Source organism: Symphodus melops (assembly GCF_947650265.1).
Source record: "Symphodus melops genome assembly, chromosome: 5".
NCBI classification, from domain to species: Eukaryota; Metazoa; Chordata; class Actinopteri; order Labriformes; family Labridae; genus Symphodus; species Symphodus melops.
Genome location: NC_136695.1, coordinates 9,837,599 through 9,863,654, shown reverse-complemented (window position 1 = coordinate 9,863,654; position 26,056 = coordinate 9,837,599). Strand labels below are relative to the sequence as shown.

Here is a 26,056-nt window from a genome sequence, read left to right as displayed (position 1 = left end):
ACCCAAATGGTCTTTGATGCAGTAGGAAGAGAACAAAAATGCTCAGCAGTTTGTGAATCAGCTAATCACATGTTAGGAGTCCTTACCTTGGCTGGTGAGCAAGGTTGGCACTTGTGATTTATGGAGCCCTTTATAACCGTAACTTTTCACATAAAAAATAAAGGGATGCTTCACAGAACTTTTTAAATACCAACATGTCTTATTATTTTTGGTGGAAAAGTGGGTGAAATGTAGGAGAAAATGGCTTCTGAATAATTAATATTCATATAAAAGAATAAAGGCATTAATGCACAGTTAGCCTCTCCAGGCTTTTCACCCACTTCCTGGCTGGCTGCTCTCTGACAGTCCAACAAAAACATTCAAAAATTATTGACAGCTTATTTTAGATATGTGGGGTTCTTTACTTTCGATATACTTGAAATCATCCATCTTTTTCTGTATTTTTTCTTGAGATTTCTAATTTAATCATCACTAGTGAAGTGAAAGATAGAAACCGATCCACTGAGGCTCATTAGTTCAGATAGAACAGTTTAGACAGAACTGAGACGTATACAATCTGTATGTATGTATGTGTGTGTGTGTGTGTGTGTGTGTATATATATATATATATATATATTTCTATATTGCTATATTTGTCTAGTTTTTTTTCAGCATTTCACTTTACTGTGCACAAAACTGAATCATTTATTAGTGCTCTATATACAATTCCTTATTTCTTATCTCATTCCCATTGCACACACACATTCACACATGTACACACACACATTTTTTTAAATTAGTTTTTGCATTTATTTAAGAGAAAACAGCTTGCAAACTTGGTTTGCTACCTGCCATGTTTTTCAGCACATATTATTACGATGAGAAGAGGGAGTGCTGCTGCATATTTGTGCTTAGTCCCATCTCTCTCTGTCTCAGTCTCTATTTTTTCTCGCCCTCCCTTTGTGTCTGTGTGTGAGACACAGAGAGTGCTATCATCTAGTTTTGACAGGGATTAAGGCCTGAGCAGAGCAGGGCAAAGTAAAGTAAAGTGAAGGCTTCAGCCTCAGTTGCGTGGTGATTAGTAATGATGCATTGTGCGGCTTTTGCCAGACTGAAATCACACAATTTGCCGGAAGTTTGGCAGCACACTTTGTGATTATCAACATGAAATGAAATGCTTTTTTTTTTTTCAAATCAGTTGAGACCAAAACAATATATATATATTTACAGAACCAATGGCTCATCAATAAATTCTTCCCCTTTGTCCCCCGCTTTAATCTACAGGAAACGAAGCCCATCTGCATCCAGGGATCCAAACCAAAAATACGACCAAAGGGAGGGGGGCGACCATTCACAGTATGCCCCGACGGACGGCAGTATGCCCAGATCACCGTCTGATTATGGGGATGGGGACCCCCGGCGGGCTCCGCGGGGCCCACACATGTACCCAGATGTGGATGCGGCACGGATGGGATACAGGGACCGGCGTGGTCCTGGACGCTGGCACTCCCAGGAATACCCACTGGACCAGGAGCTAGATGGACCACCTAATGAGTATGACCTCCAGCGGCAGCGACAGGAGGAATTCCAGGCTCGCTATCGCAGTGACCCCAACCTTGCACGATATCCTGTTAAGCCACAGCCCTATGAGGAGCAGATGAGGATGCACGCTGAGGTTGGACGCCTGCGACATGAACGTCGCCATAGTGATGTCTCCCTGGCCTATACGGAACAGGATGAACCAGGCCCCATCCGGCTGTCTCGACAGCATCTCACTGAGCGCAGGCCGCCCATGATGGGACAGCGCTCCTACTCTGTTGATCGCTCTTCATCTGGGCCCATGGGTCCTGGCCTTGGAGGCCATAGAACCTCTAATCACAGCCCCCCTACACCTCACCGTAGCCCTGTACTGGGTGACAGATCAGGGGACCTGCGGAGAGGGGACCTGGGTGTAGGTGGGGATCCAATGAGGAGGCAGCAACACCATTTGGACCCTAGTTCAGCTGTTCGCAAGACAAAGAGGGAAAAGATGGAGAGCATGTTGAGGAACGATTCTCTCAGCTCAGATCAGTCGGAGTCTGTGCGCCCACCACCCCCCAAGCCCCACAAAACCAAAAAGGGAGGAAAGATGCGCCAGGTGTCGCTGAGCAGCTCGGAGGAGGAGCTGGCCACCACGCCAGAGTACACAAGCTGTGAGGACGTTGAGATAGAGAGTGAGTCAGTCAGTGAGAAAGGTAAGGGCCTCATTTACCTACCTAGCTTGATTTGCAGTGACATAATGTTTTACAGTGGTTCATTTCTCAGATGTTTATTTACAATTACAAAGTCATCTTTTTCTAGTACTGACAAAATGTTTTTTTTAGGGTATACAGATTACATTTAATAATTAAATGATGACCTTACTTTTGTTGCTGTTTCATGTGGATATTAATTCTTGCTGCTGTTGACTCAGATGTAACATTGAAATGATCGTCTACCGTCCCTCTCTTTGTGCTCTGTATGTTTTCATGTGTAAAGATGAATGTATGGCTCTTTGTTTTCTTGAAACAAAACTATCATTTAAAAATCATATTTTAGTTAGTTATTATATTCCTAAATTTCTCACATTTCTAAAATCAATCGTACCAACTTCTGGTATAAATTTACAATGTGGTTCTTTTTTATGTGTTAAATAGTTTTTATTTCTTTGTCACTGAGGTGTAACCTCAGCAACTAATTTGCATTTCTTCATATGTTTTTTTTTGTTTTTGTTTTTGTTTTTTACTCTTAGTTGAAAAGCATTTTTTTTAAACACAAATTTTTGGAGAAGAGGTAAGATGTGTATGAAGCATTGTCCTTTTCTTTTATACCATCCCAGCACTTTCTAAAAAAGCAGAAAAATGAAAACAATGAGCCTTACATATGTGCAAAGCACCATTACGTTTTACATGTTCTCTTTAACTCTTCTCTAACAGCTTTCATGCATTTGAGGAGGAGTTTGGCTCACGCTTGAGCCTGCCAGATGTGTTTTAATGTGGATGGATGTTTATGTGTGTGGATGTGATTTGAAATGAATGTAAAGCTACTGCTCTTAGAGCCTTCGCCTTTTGCTGCAAAGTTACAGCATAATTTTCCGTTTCTCAAAGCGCTGTTGACCATGATCAGTCTGTCCTTATGTTGAGTGTTAGACGGAACAAGGAAGAGGGCTGAGTTTGCTTTGTTAGTGAAACAAGGTGAGCTTACACCTTACTTAAGGTGACTAACACGTGCATTGCATTTTATTAAATAGTTAAAAGTAGTTTTACTGAAACAAACTGTATCTACTTTGTTAGCTTTGGGAACTTAGAGGCACAATGACCAATAACAATGGTTGAGGTGGGGAGCAAAATCTGATCTAGTTTTGGAAAATGACAGAAGTTATGTTATACCTGCATGTGGTGCACTGAAGTGCATTCTTAAATAATTACTGCAAATAATAATAATTATAATACTACATGTTATTTATAGAGTGCTTTTCATTGACTCAAAGACACTTTGAAGGTAAAATGATAAAAACAACAATAAACGGTAAATAAACCAACAAGCATAGAAAAAACAAATACAGTTAAAAAAGTTTGTGTAGAGTCAGATTAAAATGGTACACATAGATTATAATTAAAGAAGTTATAAGTTAGATGCAGTGCAGAAAATATGTGTTTTTAGTTTGCTCTTGAAGACAGTAGGGTCTGCAGTGTCCCGGATGTTTTGTGGGGGTGAGTTCCAAAGGGTAGGGGTGGCAACTGAGAGGGTTCTGTCTCCCCAAGGACGGTCAGGAGGTTAGCGTCTGAGGAGTGGAGGGTACAGGAAGGGGTTAAATGATGTGAAATGATTGATAACACTTTTAAATGTGATGCAGTACAATGATAAATATCACGATAAAAACAATATAAATATAAAGGATAGATAGATAGATAGATAGATAGATAGATAGATAGATAGATAGATAGATAGATAGATAGATAGATAGATAGATAGATAGATAGATACTTTATTGATCCCGAGGGAAATTCAAGAATAATTCCTTTTCTTACCATCACAACAAAAATTTAAAATGTAAGCTGTGTTTAAGTAGAATTTATGGGAGAGCTGTTGTATTGAGTTGCACTGTATTACTCAAGTGGTCAAAATGGCTAATGGCAACCAACAGTTTTTGTTACGGGGCTGGTGCTGGAAGATCAAGTTTTTCTAACTGATCCGAACCGCAGAAACACAAAGTACCTACATGATAACTGCAGGGGGGGTTTTTCATAGCGAGCTACCTTTGAAAAAAGTGATTAAATGACTAGTGATGAGTTTCTCATCTGCTTGGAAAAACAATCACACTTTCCAAGTCTATAAACACAGTCAGAGTGACTAATGCCACTTTACATTGACTCAACATCAAAAGCAATTGTTTAGCCTGTTAGCATCTTCACTGCCCCACCTGGTTGACAGTTTATGTAATTACAAATTGATTTTGTGGTCGAACCCGTTATTATAGAGACCTTTACCTTACATATTATTAATAGTGCCAAATACAAAGAAGGGAAAATAAGCACAAGCAAGTTGAAAGAGTGACTCAATTAAATGTTACTTTGATATAATAAAGTGGCTTTTGAAATCTGAATAAATAAATTCCAGAAGGATAGCAGTGTAGATTGAATTGTCAGTAGCAGTAGACCAAAGTACCTGCCACGTCCTGAAAATGTTTAAACTAGAGGACAATGAAATAATCAACTTGGTTTGTTCTGTTATGTAACTGTTCTCCTCATAAAGGAAGTAGCAAAGCACCGGTGCTACATTATTGATGTGGGAGTTTCCAGGTTTACAGGAAGCGATGGTATAAAAATAGGGAGAAAAGCAGGTTGTTTATAGGGTCAGAGTTTTGCTGTTTCTGTCTGCTTCTCTCTGCCTCCTCCACAGGTCGACCTGTGCGGGAAAGAGAGGAAAAACAAAGAAAGTAGTTCAACTTTTGACCTGAATAAGTAGGCTTTTCCACTAACCTAAGAACATCCCTGGACAGCTGATGATGTTGAGCTATCTTGGGTTCTTTATTTGGGTATAATTGGCAGTTTCATAATTTCATGACATAATTAAGTCTGCTGTGATATGGTGCATGTCAGCAGCCTGATAAATGGTTCAGAAAATTCAACTTATCCAATATCTGAAACTCAATTATTTTTTCAGTTTAAAAAGCTAACCCAAATAAGAATTCATCCTGCACATGCTGCAACATGCATACCAGGCAGTATTTTAATAACTTAGGGTTTATTCCCTTCAACAGGAATGAAAACAGTCCCTTTGGCCAAAGGTGACCCATAAGCATCTGAGTTTGTGCAGTCGTCTTGATTGGTCAGAGAGTTGTGTGTGTAACAGCAGGATAAGTAAGGATGGTGTTTGTTATGCTTTAAAATCTGTGAGACCCAAGGGATCTGATGAGGATTGAGGAGGTCTTGATGGGCTGCGAAGGAAGGGATAACAAAGGGAGGAGGAGACTGGAATAAAGAGTATGTGCCAGCTATAATGGGCTCAGCTTGTGCCTTCGAATGCTGAAGACTGATTTATCACGATGGTCCTCTCCCCGTGTTTTCCTCTATATTGATTCCCCTGACATGCAAGTCTCATGATACTGCCAAACAGACAGAAAAAGGGACGCTGGCTGGCTAACTTCAACACAGGGGTGGAAATGGTGTTGTAACAGGACAGCCTAAGTTACCCCCTCATTAATCCCTTTTGGGATAGAATTCTTGCACTTCAATAAGTTTGTTATCGTTTATAAGTCTATGTTCTAGAGCTGGAGCTGAGAATAAACATTTTTATTAACTTGGCCAATCAATTTATCTGTGATTTAAGATAAATAATTGTGAGGGCATTTGTTCTTTGATTTACCTGCTGAACTTTTCACATGACACTTTACCACCTCCCTAGCGTGGTGACTATGTCTAAACATACACAGTACTGTTTCACCCCTGCCTCTCTTCTGCTCTGGCCCCTTGAATTGTAGTAAAAACAGCATCAATAATTAATGATCCAATTAATAGTTTACACTGGTTTTTATTGAGCTGTCAAAGTGATGGAGTGCCTGCTGGTATAGTGAACTCGGCCACTGCCTGCGCTCTGCCTTTGCCCTGAATCAGCACTTTGTGGGCTTCAGAGCCAGGGCGAAACGGCAGGGTTGGGGGCAGACTGCTGATGCTCACAATTTATTGCCATGATGAGTTTCCTGCTCCCTGAAAAACCACACAGTTCCTCGCCGGGGGATCAGTGCCCAATTGTGGCATGCTGCTTGTTGTAAAGCTTTGGGGAAAAAGAGGAGCGTTTCCATAATTTGACCCACTGACTTTTTTTGTTTTTGACAGACATTAAGGATGTGTGTGTGTGTGTGTGTGTGTGTGTGTGTGTGTGTGTTTGAGGGGTGAATCGGTACACGTTGGAATGACTGGAGTGCATGAATTTAGAATGGATTCACCCCTCATAGTGTGTGTGTGTGTGTGTGTGTGTGTGTGTGTGTAAACTAAACTAATAGGCAAACTACTCACTGTCTCAAAGGGTACATATTCCCCTTTTCTACCTGTCAAACAGTCCCCAATGGTCTAAATGAATATATATGCTGTGTTCAAAATATAGCCTCTGGTGCTTGATCCTGTGATCCTGTGATCCTGTGATTTCGGTCTTATGACCCTGTAAACCAGCTCTCTCAGAATGTTCCGTTTTGTTGTGTAACACACAACAAAACACACACACACATTTACCTAAGATTTCCCGATAGACATCACTCCTCTGTAGTGAGAATGAAAATGGTGAATGACCTGCGCAAAAATGTTGCTCTATGCTGGTGGTGGAGTCCATCGGTGGAGAAAACAGGGTAGAGGAGGACCACAAAAAAGGGTTTCTTTATTTCAAATTGTGTGGGTCAATGGACACACACAGGTTACCCAAATATATGTTAAAAACATTGTAAATGTGGATTTTCATAATATGTCCCCTTTAATGTAAGGTGAGTTGCATGATACATTGCTCTATGAGACCATAAATGGAAGCCTTAAGCTATGAGGACTATTTTGGCCACATTAGGCAAGTGACTTGTAATACAAGAGTGTCTACCATGCTGAGCTGGCTCTCGTGGTTATGCTGCTGACAGAATAGCAGCTGGCAGGCAAAGTGGGTAATCACTGTTGACAGCTGTGGGTTAGAGGGCCACAGAGGACAAAGCCTGTCTGGGGACATCCATAATGTTTATATTAGAGAGCAAACTGTGTACATTAAATAGTTTGAGGATTTCTTTAGACTAATGGCTGATAGAGCATAGAGCTTATATAGTGCTTTGAGACTACTCACAGCACATTTTTTACCGCATGTCACATTTACCCTTTGACGCCACATTCAACAATGTGAATGATGGTGGAGTCTCATATTTGTAAAGATGTAACTTATATCTGAACTTGATGAATAAATCACATGGACAACTTCGTACAAAATGACATGGACAACTCCAAAAAAAATTTACATGGACAACTCCAAACAAAATCAGGTTTTCTGTGACTGTCGCGAGCCTGTAACACTTCCCTCCAAACATTTCATTCAGACTAGAATAATAATGGATGGCCAAGCTGCTGCCGTGTACTTGTGTACATGCCTGCCTACACACTGTCCCTGCAGGCACCACCTTTTTGTATTACCTTTGTTTTTTACACGAGACTGATTAAGATTAGATACTACATCAGTGTTTTTTAACAGGAGCCTGGGTGCTTCGCTTTGATATTGAACTGCTTAAATTTATTTGTGAAGATATAGAAAAAAAAGAGCTGACTTTATGTAATAAAGTAATAAACAAAGCTAAATAGCGTGGTGCCAACACTGTGGAACTGACTTGCTCAAATTATGAGCTTGCATTTCTCCTGAAACAACGTTTAGTATTTTTAAATATTATTAAGCCTCTTGTTTCTCTTTCATTTTCCGTAGATGTTCACAATATTTTCATTTCTATGTTATTTACTCAAAATGTATTTTTATGGCACTTCAATTTAAAAACCCCCCAAAAAACTCCATATTGTGAATACTATTAAGTAAGCCCTTGTATTTATATTGAGCTGTATCAGGAATTATGTAGATGTTATTTTCTGTGAGTGTCGAGACTGCAGGCGTGGCTGAAGTGTGGTCCTGCTTCTGAAACTTCTTAACTCATGTCACTTTAACACAATGATTTGATAATTAAGCCTTGTGGATTTCTGGTTTGATTAAAATTACGAAAAAATGAACGCATAGTTGTTACAGCCAAGCAAACCACGTACTGCCTGTGAGCCTGAGCATAGGACAAAGAAAGCTCACACCACAGACTAGGGAATTGTAATACACATTATGTATCTCATGGCAATAGTTTAAGAAATGTCTGATGACTGATGAGGTTTGTATTTAGGCGCTTATAAGATTTAGACTTTTCACCATTGTTCATTTTGTACATATAAATGTATGAAGCACACACTTCTGGATTAATGTAAATGAATTGGTGTATCACCTTGTGGATCTATACAAACATTTGTTGACTTATTTCCCATTTGTAGATCTATTTACAAATTTATGGATCTATTGACGCAATGTCAGATAATATTGCAGAAATAGTAGCTCCACTGTCCACAACTTAAAAGTGTGGCTATAATTATTTTAGTTGCCGCCTTCTTCTTCCATACTGCTTCTTCTTTGTGCCTAAAACTCTTTTTCTCTTTCGCCTTTTAAGCTCTAGCTCCTATCATTTCCACTTTAGCATTCAAAGACAGTCTATTTGTGTTTTTCCCATCAGAGTTCCCCTCATATTTCCGAGATCCATTAGGTTCTACAGCTCTTTACAGGGCAAGCAAAGTGTGGGAAAAGTGATGCTTAAGGCTATGGGGTTGCACAAGCACAGAATTTTTAGGTGATCCTACATGACTATGACCACAGCAACTTACAGTAATGCAAAAACACACAATTTTAACAACTACACATATCAGTTCAGGACCTGGTCAGCAAAAAGTATTATTGTTTTGTTTTAATGATAACACCTTCCTTCCCATGCATTAATAAGGCTTTTGGGCATGAGTAATACCACCTTTTGGCTCTTTCTAATGGAATGTTTAATACACTCTCCGGACTAATAGACTTACATTTCAAGACAAAGACATGACACGTTTCTGAGCAATCAAACAGCTTCTCTCTTCAAATTAAAATAATTTCTTTATTATTGCACAGCTTCACCTTTTGGTCTTTTTTAACGCCATTTTTCTCGCCAGTGGAAATTTAAGCACCGCCTTTAGATTCAAGTTCATTCATCTAATTAACTAGGATTTTTAAGCCTCTTAATCCAATTGAAAGTGTTCTTCCTCTCTTTGTTCTGTGCATCCACTCGGGAAAACAAGACACATCTTGTAGAAAGTTAGTTTGCCATATGCTTTCCAGCTGATCAAGTTTTCCCTGTGAGTTTATCATTATGCTTACCTTGATGGACACATCATATCAGCAGTAAAATATAAAGTTAAAGATCATTATTTCCTCCTCCCTAACCCTTTATCTTGGTTATTTATATCAGAAAATTAATTTGTCTCAGACACCTCCATCCTTAAACTTGACTATAGTTACTTTCTCTGCCTCTACCTCTTAAGGCTGTGTATACTGCTACTACTATAAAGAGGTAATCAGAGCCTCATCTTTAAAAGCTCTCCATGGTGCACTTGAGATTGAGGTCAGTTAAGGTTGTGTGGCACAGCTGACTGAGTCCCCTGTTGAACACATTAAAGATCAGCTTGCTGTTTTTTTACAGTTGCAGCTACTCACTTTCCCTCAACAAATTGTGACTTTCACCTGTTTTGAACTAACATATTGGGTCCTTTAATGGTTGTTGCCCAGATGAAATCTAAGTTCTAAGTTGAAAGATTAATGAAAATAGTTTAGCTCTATTATTTGCATAATATGGAAACAATATATGAAACATGCGGAATTATATTAAAATTGCATGTCAAATGACTATTAGAAACAGAACAAATGTTGATGACAAAACACATGGGATTTGCTGCAAAAATAGGTGAGGATATCTCGTAATCTTATCTCATGTAAATCAAGGTTGGTTTCATTTTAGATAAAGTGGCTTTTCTGATATTTTAACGAAAACTTGAAGATTATAATTAGACTTTATTATGAGTACTGTACATGACAGAGTTTCCATAATTTCCAATCACTAATTCTATTGACATCTTACCCACTGTCCTCATCCCCAGTAACATTAATTTCGATGTAAAGAGAAAGAAATTTAAGAATGGTAAAGACACCACATGTCACATTTACCCTATCAAACACAATTCATAAACCTTTGGCAGAGGCTGCTATGCAAAGTGCCAAGTTGCCCATCAGTATATTTCTAAGTCCATTCACACACATCCACACACTGTGGCCTCAGGAGCATGTTGCTGTTCAGTGTCATGCAAGGCCACTTCAACATGTGGCCTCAAAGGATCAGCGATAGAACCTCTGAACAACCGTGTAGACGTTAACCAACACTACCTACACTAGGGGCAGCGGTGGCTCAGTTGGTAAAGTCGTCACGTCTCAACTGAAGGCTGAGGGTTTGATTCCCAGCTCCTGCAGCAACATGTGAACATTGGGCATGACACTTAACCCTGAATTGCTCCCGCTGCTTTGTCACCAGCGTATTATTGTGCATGAATGTGATTAGTTACTTCTGATGGTCTCACTACATCGCAACCAGCCCTCAGTATCTGAATGAGTAGGTGTGACATGCAGTGTAAAAGCGCTTTGAGTAGTCAGAAGACGAGAAAAGCGCTATACAAGCTCAAGTCTATTTACAAATTACCTGTGATCTGCAGCAAAATGTAAAAGGATACTTTAAAGTTAGGTCTTTTCTTAAATATGTAATTCTTTGTTATAGCAAAACAATAAAGCTTTTCCCACAAGTTCAGTCATAATTCTACAGTTTGTGCTAAGTGCAGTACAAGTTAAAAAGGTGTAATTTTTAACTGAACACATGGGACATTTTGCATGTTGTTGGTATTTTTAGTTAATGTCCTGCAAGAAAATAGCAGCAAACATATAGTCTCAAAAGAAATCCAGACCTTGAATTTAAAGAATATAATGCCTTTTTTGTTACGTCCTGTTTGTAATATTCCCTTAACAGCAACTTCCTTTCTTAACAGGATTCTTGAAGTTACAAAGGATAACTTTGAGCAGTATGTGTGTGTGCATAGCTGACATTTTGGATGTTTGTTTTGTGCTGTATATATGTATTCTGTATGTATGCTCCTGTCTGTGTGTTACAAATTGTGGTGTCCTCACTGGTCCCTCTTGCTGTCTTCTCTCGTGAATGTTCGCCCTTTCCCCCCACCTCACAGGAGATTTGGATGGCCATTGGTGGGACCATGCGTCTTGGCATAGCAGCGAGGCCTCCCCAATGTCTTTGGTGAGACATGTGGAGCCCTGCCTTGACCCCCTACCTCCTGCCCCTAACCCCCATCTCTCTTTCCTTCTCTATGTCTCTCTCCTCCCCCATCCCCCCTCCCAGAGTTTTTTGTCATTTCATGTTTCCTTCGTTTTATTTACACCTTTGCATGTTGTTTTTCTGTTTTTCTTTCTGTTTTTATCCCACACCTGTAGGGGACAGTCAAAGGGGAAAAAGAAAAACTATTGAGCAAGCATTTATGTCCGAGCCGACACACACCTTATCTGAGAGGCAAAAGAAAATGGTGCGCTTTGGGGGCCACTCATTTGAAGAGGACTTGGCATGGTGTGAACCGCAGGTTAAAGACTCGGGAGTTGATACGTGCAGTAGCACTACCCTAAACGAGGAGCATAGCCATAGTGAGAAGGTACTGAGACAATCTAGCCTGCATTTTGTTATTATTTATGACCTACCCACCCAGTCTTTGTTTGCTCTTTGTCACTAAGTGTAAATAGGTGAGATGTTTGTTTTTTGGATTTTATTTGACGTTGTATAATGGAGTTTCCTTGCGATTTCGTTCCTTTTTGTTTTTCGGTTATGGCTTCACCTAGCTTGGTGTTGCCTAAAACGTGTCTTGGGGACACCCTCTTTGCTTGCTATCTGTACTTGCTGTTTTGCTCCCCAAACAAAAACCCCACATTTAATAGTAATTGTTAAAGAAGAGCATTGATACACAACCTCTCTGTTTGTCATGGCACACAGGAATGTGGGTCTCTCCTAGTTGCATGCTCGTTCTCCTCCGTATGTTGTGTTCTTGCTCTGCAGCGGTCCTTTTAGCACAGTTGAAACACCTTTAATCAGGCCCGTCCCTTTCACTCTGCTGCCCTTCCCCACAGCACCCAGTCCAGACAGAACCTGCCCCTGCTCAACTTTCCACTCACTTCTATAGCAAAACCCAGTTATGTAAGAACACAAAACAGGAAAGACTGGATATGTTTTGCACAAAAAATAAAAACATTTGTTTTTCTTTTTTCCCTTCCACTGCGCGTCTGTTATTTCACCCTACCTGTGTCTCATGGCTTTCTTCTGTGCTGTGTATTTAATCTTTTGAGATCTTTAAACTTGCACCTCATAATCCACCTCATTTGTTCTTTTGAATTGAACTTTTCCCCCCTTTTTGCTATCTGCTCTTCCCTCACTTTTCCACTTGACAGTGGTTTATGTGTGTGTGTAGTAAAGCAACGGACTGAGACTCCAGTGTTCCTGCTCTGTTTGCAGAGCTGGTTTGAGGAGTGTTTGGGCTGCTTGCTTTACTCTGCATGGGATGCTGCATGAAGTTCACTCAGCCTCACACTGGCAGGTTCACACAAGCTCCAGACAAACCCTTAAACACTAATGTGTTAGTTGTTGTTTTCAATCAGTATTTCTGTCCATGATTAGCTCAGAAATTAAATGACTGAGAATCTAGCTTTCTTCAAAAAAAAAAAAAGATGAGCCAACAGAGTTTGTGTGAACTTTCTTCCTTGAGTGAATAAAGACCTTCCCTGTTGCCCCTTTTCACTATGAACAGTTGTCTGCTTTGGTCTAAAGTAATCACATTTGAGTGGATGAGTTGTTAAACAAAAGGTGTGTTGTTGCTCTGACCTTGTAGCACCCAGTGACGTGGCAGCCGTCCAAAGATGGGGATCGCCTAATAGGGCGTATTTTGCTCAATAAGCGTATGAAAGATGGAAGTGTGCCTCGAGACTCAGGAGCTCTGCTTGGTTTGAAGGTGAGCATATAATGATTCTTTCTGTGTGTCTATGAGTATGTATACATGCAAGCACAAATTCAAATGAAGAAAATTCAGTATCATCAAGCTTTCTTCCAAAAAAAGTTGATTTATGCAGACATTAAACTGAAGAACTGTTGGCTTTAGTCATTAACTGACTAAACCCAGGTACTTAGAGGGTTTAGGTAAGTATCACTGTTGGTTATGAAAATGTATGTGTACACACAGAATCGTGACTTATGAGCTGTTATTTCCTCTATTTTCTGGTTTTTTTGTGTTGGCTCTCAAGTATAGATTACATCATGGTGTTGCTCAGTATTAATACTCTTTATGGACTCAGTGATCTTGCATATTAATGCCAGGCAATTGATATTGAGTGTTATGATTTATGAAATGTATTCTTTTCTGACTGATGTCTAATAATCATTAACTTTGTGCTCCAGATTTGACCATTGAAATGTTATTTATTTTGCACTGTAATAGCAGTGTTAAATTCTTCAATATTAACGCTCTGTGGTAGTTTTATATTTTAACATTTTATGCATATTGACTGTGTGTGTGTAGCTAATTCCTATACTATTGGTCAAATTATTGCTTCATATAATTTGGGGCTTTGGTCAGTATTTTGTTGTGCACACACTGCAATGCCCAAAGCTTATACCTGTTTTTGTTGTTGTGGTAAATGATTTAATTTCCCCTTCCTTTTCAATGTTACATAAATCTGTAGTTGATGCTCAAGTGTAAAAAAGCTGAGCAGTCAAAGTCCACAGGAGCATGCTGGGCCATGAAGAGAACAGAGAACAGCAAGATGGGGAAAATCATTACTGATTGAATGAGCCTCCTGAAATGGCATGTTTGTGTCTGCTCAGTGCCTCTGTGCGTTTCTGTCCGCTCAGCAGCAGCCAACCAACTCGGCAATCCAGCCAGTCAGTCCATCAGTCAGGCTGCCAGCCTCGCCCTCTTTCTCTCTCTTTCTCTCTCTTTCTCTCTCTTTCTCTCTCTCTCTCTCTCTCTCTCTCTCTCTCTCTCTCTCTCTCTCTCTCTCTCTCTCTCTCTCTCTCTCTCTCTCTCTCTCTCTCTCTCTCTCTCTCTCTCTCTCTCTCTCTCTCTCTCTCTCTCTCTCTCTCTCTCTCTCTCTCTCTCTCTCTCTGTCATTTCGTCTGCAGGCCTCCTTCTCTGGCTCCAGCCTGTTACATAAAGCCATTTCATTTAGCAGACTTCCCTAAGCTCCTTTGTATGTTGGCATTCAGCTGCCATTAAGAAGGATTTTTATTTGTATGATGCCCATGTAAGCTGAGTGGAATGTAGTACAGCAGCTCAGGACTGTACACTACAGCTCTAGCCGACGGGCCGACACTGCTACAGATCCAGAGAGCAGCTCCACAGTTTGCCCCTGGGGAAGAAAGCACAGCTCTGGACATGTTTAAAAATCAGATTTGCACTTTTACCACTGAACCTGTGTTGTAAAGGCTTTTATTGAAGATTAATCCCTTGCAGGCAAAAGCTAAAGCCATGACATGAACTGGATACTTTAAAGAAAAATCTGCTGCAAACATGTTAAGCACGAACTGAAAAACACGAAAATAAATCTGTAACACTGACTCGTGTATTTCAATGTCTCTGCTTTGCTTCTTCAGGTGGTTGGAGGCAAGATGACAGAATCTGGTAGACTATGTGCTTTTATCACTAAAGTGAGGAAAGGAAGTCTAGCAGACACTGTTGGACACCTCAGACCAGGTAATAAAAATGGCACGTTCAGGGAAACATTTGTACATTTTTTCATATTGTGGATTTTCTTTTATGATGTTCTAAAGGTCCATTATGATTTAGATTTTATACAAACAGCACAAACAGCAGCATGAGAATAATAAATATGCCATGTGTCCCTGGTGTTTTTTGCAGGTGACCAGGTGTTGGAGTGGAATGGGAAGCTTTTACAAGGAGCCACATTTAAAGAAGTTTACAATATCATTCTAGAATCCAAGCCTGAGCCACAGGTGGAACTAGTGGTGTCACGGCCTATAGGGTGAGAGCCTTACATTCACTTTCACACATACCATTGCTATCTTCCAATTTAGGGGTTCCAGTTCAAATTTTGGAGAGACCATTTGAAGGCCAATTACATCACAGCATCGAGGGTTCCTTCAATTGCGGCCAAAACATGAGTCCTCCTTTCCCCGACCAACCAGGATCCATTCAGTGCATCCATTGTGGTTCAACAAATCTCAACATTTATTGCACACCATTTTTTAAAATAAACCTCTCAGGAAAGTCTGACATTATAATTATGATTTGGCATACATCACACAATTACACACTAAGCATAATGTTATTAGAAAAGCAACCACAACAAAAAGGAAGTATGAACACAAATAAAACAAAAAGAAAGGAAAAAAAGAGTAAGAATTCTAACATGGAGTTATGGTATGTATAGCTTTGTAAATCAGTAAGACATTTTTGGCTTTACACATTTTGGGGTTTTCTTGAAGTTTTTGAAGCTCATTCATGAAGATTAAGAACAGTGGTCTGGTCTTTGTTAATCCCTGTAACATAAAGAGGCAGATTTCAATTCAGAGGGTGAATTTAGTTTGTTTTCTAAGATCATTTTTTATTTATGAAATAGTGTTGCTGATGTGGGTATCCAACATCTGTTCTTCCATCCCCCCGGTTGTTGCTCTGTCAGCGTATGAGGCTGCTGATTCTCTCCTCCAGCTGATTTCAAAAGGGTTAATTGTGGGGATAAACAGCAGCACCTTTGTCAATTCCTATATCTGACCTGCTTTGTTCTGCTGAGGGAGCTGCTGGGTGAATCAAGACTAATGCACTGCTTACAGTCATTAAACCACAGTGCAGTCAGCATCAGCTCAAATTGATCTTTTCCACCCTTTCCTTCTCTCCTTTCTCTAACAAACATGTTTTATTTTTCAGAGATATTCCAAGGATACCAGACAGCACACATGCACAACTGGAATCAAGTTAGTCTTTTTTTAGTTCTTAAGCCCATTTCATTACCCAGATGCATCCTGTGAATCATCCTGGAAATATCAAATAAAGAAAATGTCTTTTACTCTGCCTCAGCATGTTTGTCTTTCTCTTGGCAAGCTTTCTTATCTTCTTTGTTTCTCTCTTCCTGTTCATGTTATTTGTCTTGACTACTGATGTTTGCATTTCCCATTTGTCTCTTCTTCATCTTCACGTCACCAAAGCCACAAAGTAAAAAAAAAAAAAAAAACACCACTACTAAATAATTTGATTGTGTCCTTTTTGGTCTGTCAGGTTCAAGTTCTTTTGAGTCTCAGAAGATGGATCGCCCATCCATCTCCGTCACGTCCCCCATGAGTCCCAGCATGCTGAGGGACGCCCCCCAGTACCTGTCAGGACAGCTCTCAGTGAGTGACAACAGCATCTCATACTGACTACATGTAAATATGTAGTGGATGGGTTGGATGGGTGGGTGGGGTGAGTTTGGAAATACTTAACACATTGTGCATTAACTATAAACTTAAAGAATAGATTAAACCCTGGTTCAAAAAATGGACTGCCAGCTACAGTCTGTCTCAACTGCCTGTTCAGCTGGCGATTTACCAATCCAGCACAGGGTTTTATATCAGGTTACTGTATTGTCCATTATCTAGTATAAAAACCCTCTTGGGGTAAACTGGTAAAGGGCTGCATTAAAGCAAGAGATATATCAACTCTCAAATTAGGGATCCACAAGGGAAGTAGTTCAAGCATTTATGTAATACCTTCTGGACATGATTTGCGTACACTAAAGAGAAATTTGAATCCCATTGAAACCATTAAAACTATTTCAGCTGACTGAAACAAGAACTGAATAAAAAATATAAAGGAGTCTAATCTTAGAAGCATCTTATTTTTTTAAATTGTCTATGCATTGCTGGTCTTAACTTTGTATGGAACAGTGAAACAGTTCAGTCTATTGAATAATTCTGCAGAGTAAAGAAATGATAGTAAGATATTTTTGGAGCAGTCTGAGATGGGGATAATTAGGGTTCAAATATCACTATGACGTAAGACTTGGAGCGGAGGAGTAGAAAAAGAAAAAGCTATGACTCATTGATCATTTGAATGGGTCCATGAAGAACAGAGCAGAGAAGCTTAGGGACAAGGGATCAGAAGCAAGAATAGAAGTGAGAGGAGATAAAGTAAAGTAAAAATGAAACGGATGGATTCAATTTCTCATTCTTAAGTGCAAATTCTGTTTGGGGTGAAATGTAAGTTCTGTCATTGTTTTGTGGGGTTTGGTTTTATGTATTTTCTTTCCTTTTCATTGTTTTTCTTTTTTTTTTTTTTGCTGTTTAATTTTACTTATCCAGAGCCAAAGCCTTAGTAGAAGAACAACGCCTTTCCCCCCTAGGGTTCAGGTAATGGGTCCTGTCTGAAGGGCACAAACTCTATTTGGTCTTTGCTCCTTGACTGTTGACTGGCCTTTTTCTGTTTCCATACTTTGGAAAATGCATTCCGGGGGAAATGGCAGCTTAAAGTTTCCCTCTCAGAGCGGTGCATTGTGTCATTTTCATTCAGTTTTATTTCTTGAAACACTGTTATGATGACTGTTATTGTTTATTTTAACCCATTTATATCATTATTTCAAAATAGTGCATGCTCAACTAATCCAAACACATTTAAAGAGACACTCTCGCATTGCCTTATTTCACACCTGGATTGACTGAACCTTTTGCTATAAATTTGGTAACATTTGTAGTGCAGGATGATGATCCCTGGGCAATTTTAGGAAAGAGAACTTTATTTTTTGGTTTAGTGTAACATGAAACCAAGGTCTTCAAATGTCAACCCTTCACATACAGTACTTATAGGATAATTCCTCTACGTGTCTGTTATATTTTTCTCAGTTATATGTCTCAATTCTTTAGTTTCATGTTGCAGTGAAAAGATAGCAAGACCACTGTCCTTTGTTTGAAACCAACCAATTCCCATTTCCCCTCCAGATTAGAGTACACGTACAAAAACAGATTTCAAAATGAGCATAGCGAAAGATTTTCTTCATTCTGAGGCATCTTTTAATCTGCCATCCTAGTGTGTTATTAGTGTGTCTCATTTTCTGTTTTTTGTTTTTAATCGAACGCAGAACAAATCCCTTTGTGGGCTTGTATTTTTGATTCAGGTAGCTTGAAACACTCCTATTTTCTTGTTATTGATATGCTACAGTATGTTGTTTTGCCAAAGAATACCCTAAAAGAACTGTAAGAATATGCTTCAGGGATTTCAAATTTAAAGTGGTCTCAATAGTCAGATTTGAGTAAGTTGTTTTAATTTGTGGCATGAAATTTAAACAAGCAGTTTGTTTTACTATTTGTGTGCATTTTCACGACTATCAGATGGACACAATACAATGTTAACAAGACTAATCTATTATTATTATCTCACTGATGGTATAACATCAAAGACAGTATAGTTTAGTCATATTTTGCAGTGTCGGGAATTTTGGAATGCAACAAACTAAGAATTCTTTGGTACAATTTGTTTTCTATAAGCCCTATGCTGTCTGTTTTTGCCTATGAAATCTATCAACTTGTTTTGAATGCTTTTTCTTGCATTGCTGCATGCATAGTTGGTAGTTTTATATAGTGCAAACTTTCCCATAGCCTTTTTTTTAAGAAGTATGGACAGGAGCTTAGAAGTTTGTCATTTCATCGACTTTCCTCAATGCCTCAGTTGGAGTTTTGTCTTCTTCTAAGTGTCCACTTTTAAAGTCCATACTTCCCTTTCAGTGTGAACTGTCCTTATATTAGTCACGCAACTGCATGTTAGATTTCTTTGTATTGATGCCCAGTGAATATGTGAGAGAATATTATAAGACGCAAAATCAACACGAGTACACTGTATCTTCTTAACTACGGACACTGATTATAGTAGAGCATGTTGCCTCAAGCCTTTTATTTCATTTTGCTTCAGTGGAAATGACATTTAGGCCAATTGCATTCAGTTCCATTCAATAAACTTTATTCATCCCTGCAGGGGAAGGTTTTAATGACAAATAGAAGCACATACACTTTAGAGCACTTAACTTAAAAGCAATACAAACAACAACACAAAAACCAGGCACAACACACGACTACAGAAACACATCTTTTTTATTAAAGATAGCTGCCATAAACCATCTGCAACTTTGAAATTTTTGCCCTTTCACAACATATTAGCAATCAAGAAAGTCCATGTTTTAATGAGCACTAAAGCATGTGATATGGCATCATCTTTGTAGGCACATACAGTTTTTTTCTTTGAAGGGTGAATACAGGAGAAGAAAAAACTGTGTCGTTAAAAAAAAAATAATTAAAAAAAAATCAGTGGATATTGGATGTAGGTCAATAACTATTTCATATTTGATTAAGTTCTCTTCTCCTGTATTAATCACTCTGGACGGTTTAAACTTGCAATCGTCCTGAGCAGTCCCTCAGCAGGTTATCTCTGCTCTTCCTCTGCAGGTCAAACTATGGTATGACAAAGTGGGCCATCAGCTCATCGTCACCATCTTGGGCGCCAAAGACCTGCCTCCCAGGGAAGATGGCCGGCCCAGGAACCCTTATGTCAAAATATACTTCCTCCCTGATAGAAGGTAAGCGTAGAGAGTGTTACCGCACCCAAACTAAGCTGAGCGTACCTGACTTACCCCAACCATTTGATACCATGTCATTTTACACATTCAGAAATCATGTGTTTTAATGTAAATGTGATGTTACTGTGTCATATCACAAAGTTGTGTGTCATTGTTTTGTATCGATCAGCATAAAATATTTTATTCTATATAAAATGTGTCTATTTACAATGTTGGTTGTGCAGTGAAGTTTTATTGCTGTGAACTCAAGAAGAATGCAGAAAGTTTTCAGGCATTTTTAGGGAGATAATAAGTCATCTTGCCATCCCCTTCTCATCAACAGCATGCTACGTTGATGTGCTGTGCTCCGTGGTGTTATTGATCTTTTGTATTCGTGGCTCTTCTCTATCATGGTTGTAAATAAAAACAGTTTGAATTATTGTTCCTCCAGCGACAAAAGCAAGAGGAGAACAAAAACGGTAAAGAAATCCTTAGAGCCCAAATGGAACCAGACCTTTATGTACTCGCCTGTGCACCGGCGAGAGTTTCGAGAACGCATGCTGGAGATCACATTGTGGGACCAAGCCAGGGTGAGGGAGGAGGAGAGCGAATTCCTGGGAGAGGTAAGAAATCCAAACCCACGCATGAAGGACTTTCACTGACAGAATCTCAGCCTGTCCTTGCCATTGTCTTAGGCCATTATTAAAGTTAGATTAGAATGGTCTAATCCATCTCTAACATGCACTTGGGTATCTTTTTATTTGTTGAAACTAAACTAACTAAAACACACAACTACGAAAACTAACATACTTGGTGGGGGGGGGGGGGGGGAATTAAGAGCCTTATAATCATTGTAGCCGATTTGTGTTTTGTGTTGTTTTAATTTAGGAATTTAAAAGAAAAATGTTATTTTCTGTTAAGGATGTTTTTAGTCTGAGACATTACTTGTCTTTTCTCTTTTGGCAGATACTTATTGAGCTGGAGACAGCTCTTTTGGATGATGAGCCACACTGGTACAAGCTTCAAACTCATGATGTGTCCTCCATCCCGCTACCACGTGCCTCCCCGAACACACAACGAAGGCAGCTCCACGGAGAGAGTCCAACACGACGGCTGCAGAGTACGTAACCCCTGCTATGAAACAGGATTTTGATATGAGATCTTGTTGTCAGTAGCAAAGAAAGCATGAAAGTGGCTATTCTTTAGTGATTACATAATTCTGAAATATTCCTTGAACACGCTTAAGTATTTCATAGTGTTATGGCAATAGCGCTGTCATGAAGCTCTCTTAAGTGATTCATATTGATTCTTAAACAGCATAATATTGGTGTCCCAGTCTGTGAAGACAAATTGCATTACAGCTTTGCGGAAGTACGAGTAGGGGCACTGTAGGAGCTCCACAAATACATTTACACATGTACACACAGCGCTGTTGTCCCCTGCTTGCTCCGTTGAACCTACCTCTGAAGACTGTCATGACATTCATATTGAAGGCGAGATGTCACAGGGGCTTAAATATCGCACCTTGGATATATATGAATATTGGCAATCTGAATAAGGCTAAAGGTAATCTGTAAAAATCTCAGAAATTTCCTTTATAATGGTGTGGGATAAATTTGAATGACTTCAAAGTTTCAGTATGCCCTCCAGTCTCTTATCGATAAACTCCAAATTGCTGATTGAGATACTTTAAAGCGCAGTTGTGGTGAAAAAAGCATATTACTAAACATTTTGGCCAGTGGAAAGTAAATAAATCACTTTACACAAACCAAAGATTAAACTGGGGCTAGTTAAATAAAACAACATCATAGGTGCAGCTGTTCAGACTAAGTTCAGATAATGTTGTTGTGAAATGATTGAGCTTATACGTTTTTAATTACTGAAGGATTTTACTGCCTATATGATTTTTTTGAGGATCCTTTCAGTGGGATTCTTGACCATTTAAACTCCTAATACAGAGTCTAGGCATAACAAGATACATCCACTTTAACAAACTGTAACATCCCTGTAACACATGGAGTTGGCAAAGCAATTATGAAGCTTTCAGCAGTCTGGGCAATTCAAGTGTATAGCTGAAAATGATGGCATCTTCAATAAGGAAATGATCTCTTTTGGTTTGCTAAGACCATGGATATTGGTATTGCTGGACTTGCCAACATTGTTTATATTTCAAGACCTAGCATGCAAGGAACACAGCCTTTACAAGACTGGGTAGGTATTACAATGAGTTGTGCCCATGAAGGTAAAAGCAGAATAAATTGATTCCAGATTCTCTTGGCTGTCTTTATTGATGCAGTACTGTACTTCCAGACCTGCTCCATTTTTATTGGATTATAACTACAATTTCCAAATGTATTTATTTACAAATAAGGGTCTATATATCGTCAACGTATTAATTTTGCCAACTGTTTTTGTCCTGGCGGAATTTGTCTATTAAGGCTTTCAAAAACAGATTCAGATGTCTTATGTATCACATCTACCTTACTGCTTCTTCTTTCGCAGACAAAGGCTCATATTCACACAACTCAGGTAAAGGCCCCCCATGTGGAGAATCTGCTTGTCCCTCTGTCCACCTTAAAGATGCATCCTTGTGTCCTGAGTCTTTGCCCCATCTTTCTGTGAAGGGTGCATTTTTCTGCTGTATTACATGGATTTCCGTTTGGGAAGTTGCTGTAAATGTAACACTAACCGTTTGAAATCCACTTACGGTATGAGACATTTTAACCCTCAAAGGAAAGAAAGATTTAGGACACAGCTCTCTCTTCCTCTTTGTTTATTCACCTGTGAACTATTTCACAATCCCATCCTGGAACCCACATCCATGTCCTGCAAAACTGCACTTTATTCTTATCCTAAAACAAAAGCTAATCGGTGTATACAAACTACCTTTAGTCTGACCACTTGCTTGTCCTATGTCATGTATATTCAATATAATTTTCCAGTTCCCAATATTCCCTTTTTAATGCACAGAGTATTTTTCAAACCTTGCACTTTCTTCTATGCTTGTGTTTTTGTGCCCTAAATGTACATTTGTTTTAAAAAATGTCACTTTGCGTGATTCTTGTGTGACACTTTGCTTATTCCTTTTTATCAACCAGAATTTTTTTTGTGTGTGTGTGTTTACCTAGAAAAAAGAAAAATGGAACAAAGACTTTTATCATCTTTAAGGAAAAATATTTTTTTGTTTTTATAACCACCCTGTACAATAGCTTGTCACATCCCTTTTTTCCAATCACTTGAAAACTTGAATCACTTGAATCATTATGACCATATACTTGTAAACATACTGTGGTTGACTATACTGTAGTCCATGTTACACAAGACTGCTTTACTGTACTGCTTCTATGAGATGCTTAAAGCCTGGCCGCTTCCCCCAGTAGGGTGATTTTCTGGGCATTTGTGAAAGTGTGAGGTAAAAGAGCTGACAGCTGTAAAAAGTCTCCAGCCAACTGAGATGAGAGGTTGGGAGAGGCAGTGCCAGAGTGCAGCACTTGTCATTTCTGATAAAGCACATGTGTCCAGTTGATTTAGGTTGAATGAACAGTGAAGGTGGTGGTGGTGGGGGGGGGGGGGGGGGGGGGGGGGGGGGGGGGGGGGGGGGGGGGGGGGGGGGGTCTGCAGGGAGGGGTCATACCTCATAGGGATGGGACAAGGAGGGGTGATAAGGCGAATGAAGAAAGAGCTGTGAAGCCATTTAACAATTCTGCCACCACTACCTTCACATGTAAATTGAAAGATTGAACGTGTCTTTTTAAAGTGCCACAGCTCAGATGAAGAGAGATCTGCTGTTTTTGTTGAAGTGAAGCAGTGAAATGCAGCAATGTCACAGCTGACTCGTATTTTCACATATATAATCTAGAGTGACCTTTTGTTGGATCATTTGTTTTTGTTTGTGGGTTTCTGCACAAAAGGAGTTTAGAGACTGACAGTATATTTTTTGGTATTCATGTTACTGGATTTGACTTGGGCCTTCAGTTTATCAAATTAAGATTACATTTTAATCAAACATGCATAGTAAATGACCATGGGTCAACAAAGAAATCAAAATGACCCACCCGTACCTGTTTGTCTTTTTCATGCTCTCCCAAATTGATCTTGCACACCCTCCTCCCTCTTCTCTTTACCTTTCTAAGGATCCCAAAGGATAAGTGACAGTGAGATCTCAGACTACGATTGTGAAGATGGTGTTGGGGTAATAACAGGTAACGTATAGGAGTCATACAAACAACCTAACAGTGTGGGTCAAGGAATTGATTGGTGATATAAATAAATGAATAAAATTTGAAAAACAAAATGAAAAAGAGACACAATGAAAAGGTGTAGTAAAAAAATGCTTTGTTCCGGAGATTTTTCCATCACATCATTTTTTAATTTTAGTTTATTTGACTTGTGGACTTAGCTAACCCATTACATGTCATTCACATCAAATGCTTAACAGCTCCTAAAGACAGTGATATGCCATAGCAGCAGTATAAAAGAATGCAGCCCATCATCACAGTTTGAGCACTGAGATTGTACCTGCTTCTGCACTGCTAGTTTCTGAACTGCTATACTCACCAAGGCTTCAACAGCACACCCACGCTGCACATCCAAAAGGAGAAACATTGCTGTCATCTGCCAGAGACCTTCAGAAAATGATGGAGAAAAAGAATGTAAAGTACCTTAAATATGGCCACATAGTATCTCAATCTAAAACTAGAAAATTTGCATTTCCCTGCGGAAAATGCGTGTGAATGCTTCCTGCTGAAATGCAGTTAAAGAAGAAGAATTAGCAGAAGTAGAGGAAAACACACAGAAGTAAAAGTAGAACAAGAAGTCGAAGAAAGTAGAAGTATCTGTACCAGAACAAGAAATAGTGCTAGAATAAGAAAATGTAGTAAAAGAAGTGGAAGCAGAAAAGGAAGTACAAGCAGAATAACAAGACGTAGAAGAAGAGGAAATAGCAGAAAAAACAGTAGTAAAATTAGTACAAGAAGTAAAAGTATCTCTACAAGAACAAGAAATACTGATAAAGAAAATGTAGTAAAAGACGTGGAAGCAGAAAATGTAGAAAAAGCAGAAGAATGAAAAAGTAAATGGAAACAAAGCATTTACAGTATAAAGTTCAATGCATGTGTGTGCGTGTGTGGGGGAGGGTGTTTGTGTGTGTAACTGCAATCAAGAGTACCGTAAATCCCTGACTATTGAGCGCACCTGGATATAAGCCGCACCGGCTAAAAATAAGTTAAAAAAATTATTAGTACATATATAAGCCGCACTTGATTATAAGCCGCAGGTGTCCACGTTATAACAGAGCTATTTGCACAGAAAGACGTGACATAAAAACATTTGCTTAACTTTTAATTAAATACGTACTACCGGTAACATCCGCAAATACGAAGCCTAGTGGAAATCCTTGATCGAACAGTGTCTGTAACACGGCTGATGAAAAAGATTACCGTAATACATTTCACAAGAAAAAGTCCATCCATTCACTGACTCGGAATGACTTCATTACTCACTTCCTCAGTCTCTTTTTCGTTGTCGCTGTCAGTTTCAACTTTACGTGCAGCAGCTCTATTAGCTTCTTTGACAGCCAGCTCGATCGCCTTTAACTTGAAAGCTGCATCATATGTATTTCTCCGTGTGTTTTCCATGATGAGGGTGCGTGCATGAAGCGCAAAATGACTGATATTAAGATCTGATGTGACGAGGACAAATGTTTTTGCGGCACAAGCTCATTGTCCCCCAAGAAAAATCCATAAATAAGCCGCACCACAGTAGAAGCCGCAGTGCTCGAAGTGTGAAAAAAAAAGTAGCTACTTATAGTCCGAATTTACGGTAACTGCACTCAGCTGGCAGCTGGGGGGAGAAAAGTCTCCCTATTCAGTGCTTATTTTAAGGGGTAAAATGAAGAGTTGGAGTGCTTATTTTAAGGGGTAAAATGAAGAGTTGGTGGCTGAATGATGATTTTATGAGCAAGAGGAGAAGTAGCTGAATGCGTTGATGTAATTGTTATGTCTGGGATCCAAGAAATGTCGGAACTACAGCGATGTAAAAACTGAGAATTTTCTTTTGTCTTGAGACATGTATCGTTTCGTTTTAACATTATCGCCAATGGAGAGATTTTTGGACCACCTGCCGCTTTAAAGCTCACAGTGTCCAAACCGTTGCTCCGTTTGTCCTGAAATCCTAATGTGAGCGAGAGGACAAGTTTTCCTACGTTTTGAGGGTAAAATTTATCATGTGGTGTGAAAATTGTGGTCGCTAGAGCAATTTGTTCGGGAGATTTTGAAACAATCTGACAATTCAGCCACACTCTAACGATGAT

At 39.3% G+C, this 26,056-nt stretch overlaps 1 protein-coding gene across 10 annotated transcripts in view; it reads left to right on the top strand.

Annotated features, from left to right (window-relative positions):
• rims2a (regulating synaptic membrane exocytosis 2a) overlaps positions 1–26,056 on the top strand; it is a 137,661-nt gene that overhangs the window by 62,823 nt on the left and 48,782 nt on the right. For 4 of the 10 annotated variants that reach the window (XM_079343434.1, XM_079343439.1, XM_079343433.1 and 1 more), the window contains exons 8-21: positions 1,264–2,213; positions 11,614–11,825; positions 13,050–13,169; positions 14,807–14,906; positions 15,072–15,195; positions 16,098–16,144; positions 16,446–16,558; positions 17,507–17,554; positions 18,280–18,315; positions 19,637–19,767; positions 20,177–20,369; positions 20,713–20,866; positions 22,249–22,275; positions 23,880–23,948. In XM_079343434.1, the coding sequence (XP_079199560.1) occupies positions 1,264–2,213; positions 11,614–11,825; positions 13,050–13,169; positions 14,807–14,906; positions 15,072–15,195; positions 16,098–16,144; positions 16,446–16,558; positions 17,507–17,554; positions 18,280–18,315; positions 19,637–19,767; positions 20,177–20,369; positions 20,713–20,866; positions 22,249–22,275; positions 23,880–23,948 (2,324 nt within the window). The remainder of the gene's footprint in view (positions 1–1,263; positions 2,214–11,613; positions 11,826–13,049; positions 13,170–14,806; positions 14,907–15,071; positions 15,196–16,097; positions 16,145–16,445; positions 16,559–17,506; positions 17,555–18,279; positions 18,316–19,636; positions 19,768–20,176; positions 20,370–20,712; positions 20,867–22,248; positions 22,276–23,879; positions 23,949–26,056) is intronic. The other 6 variants (XM_079343437.1, XM_079343431.1, XM_079343436.1 and 3 more) reach the window with 4 other exon arrangements.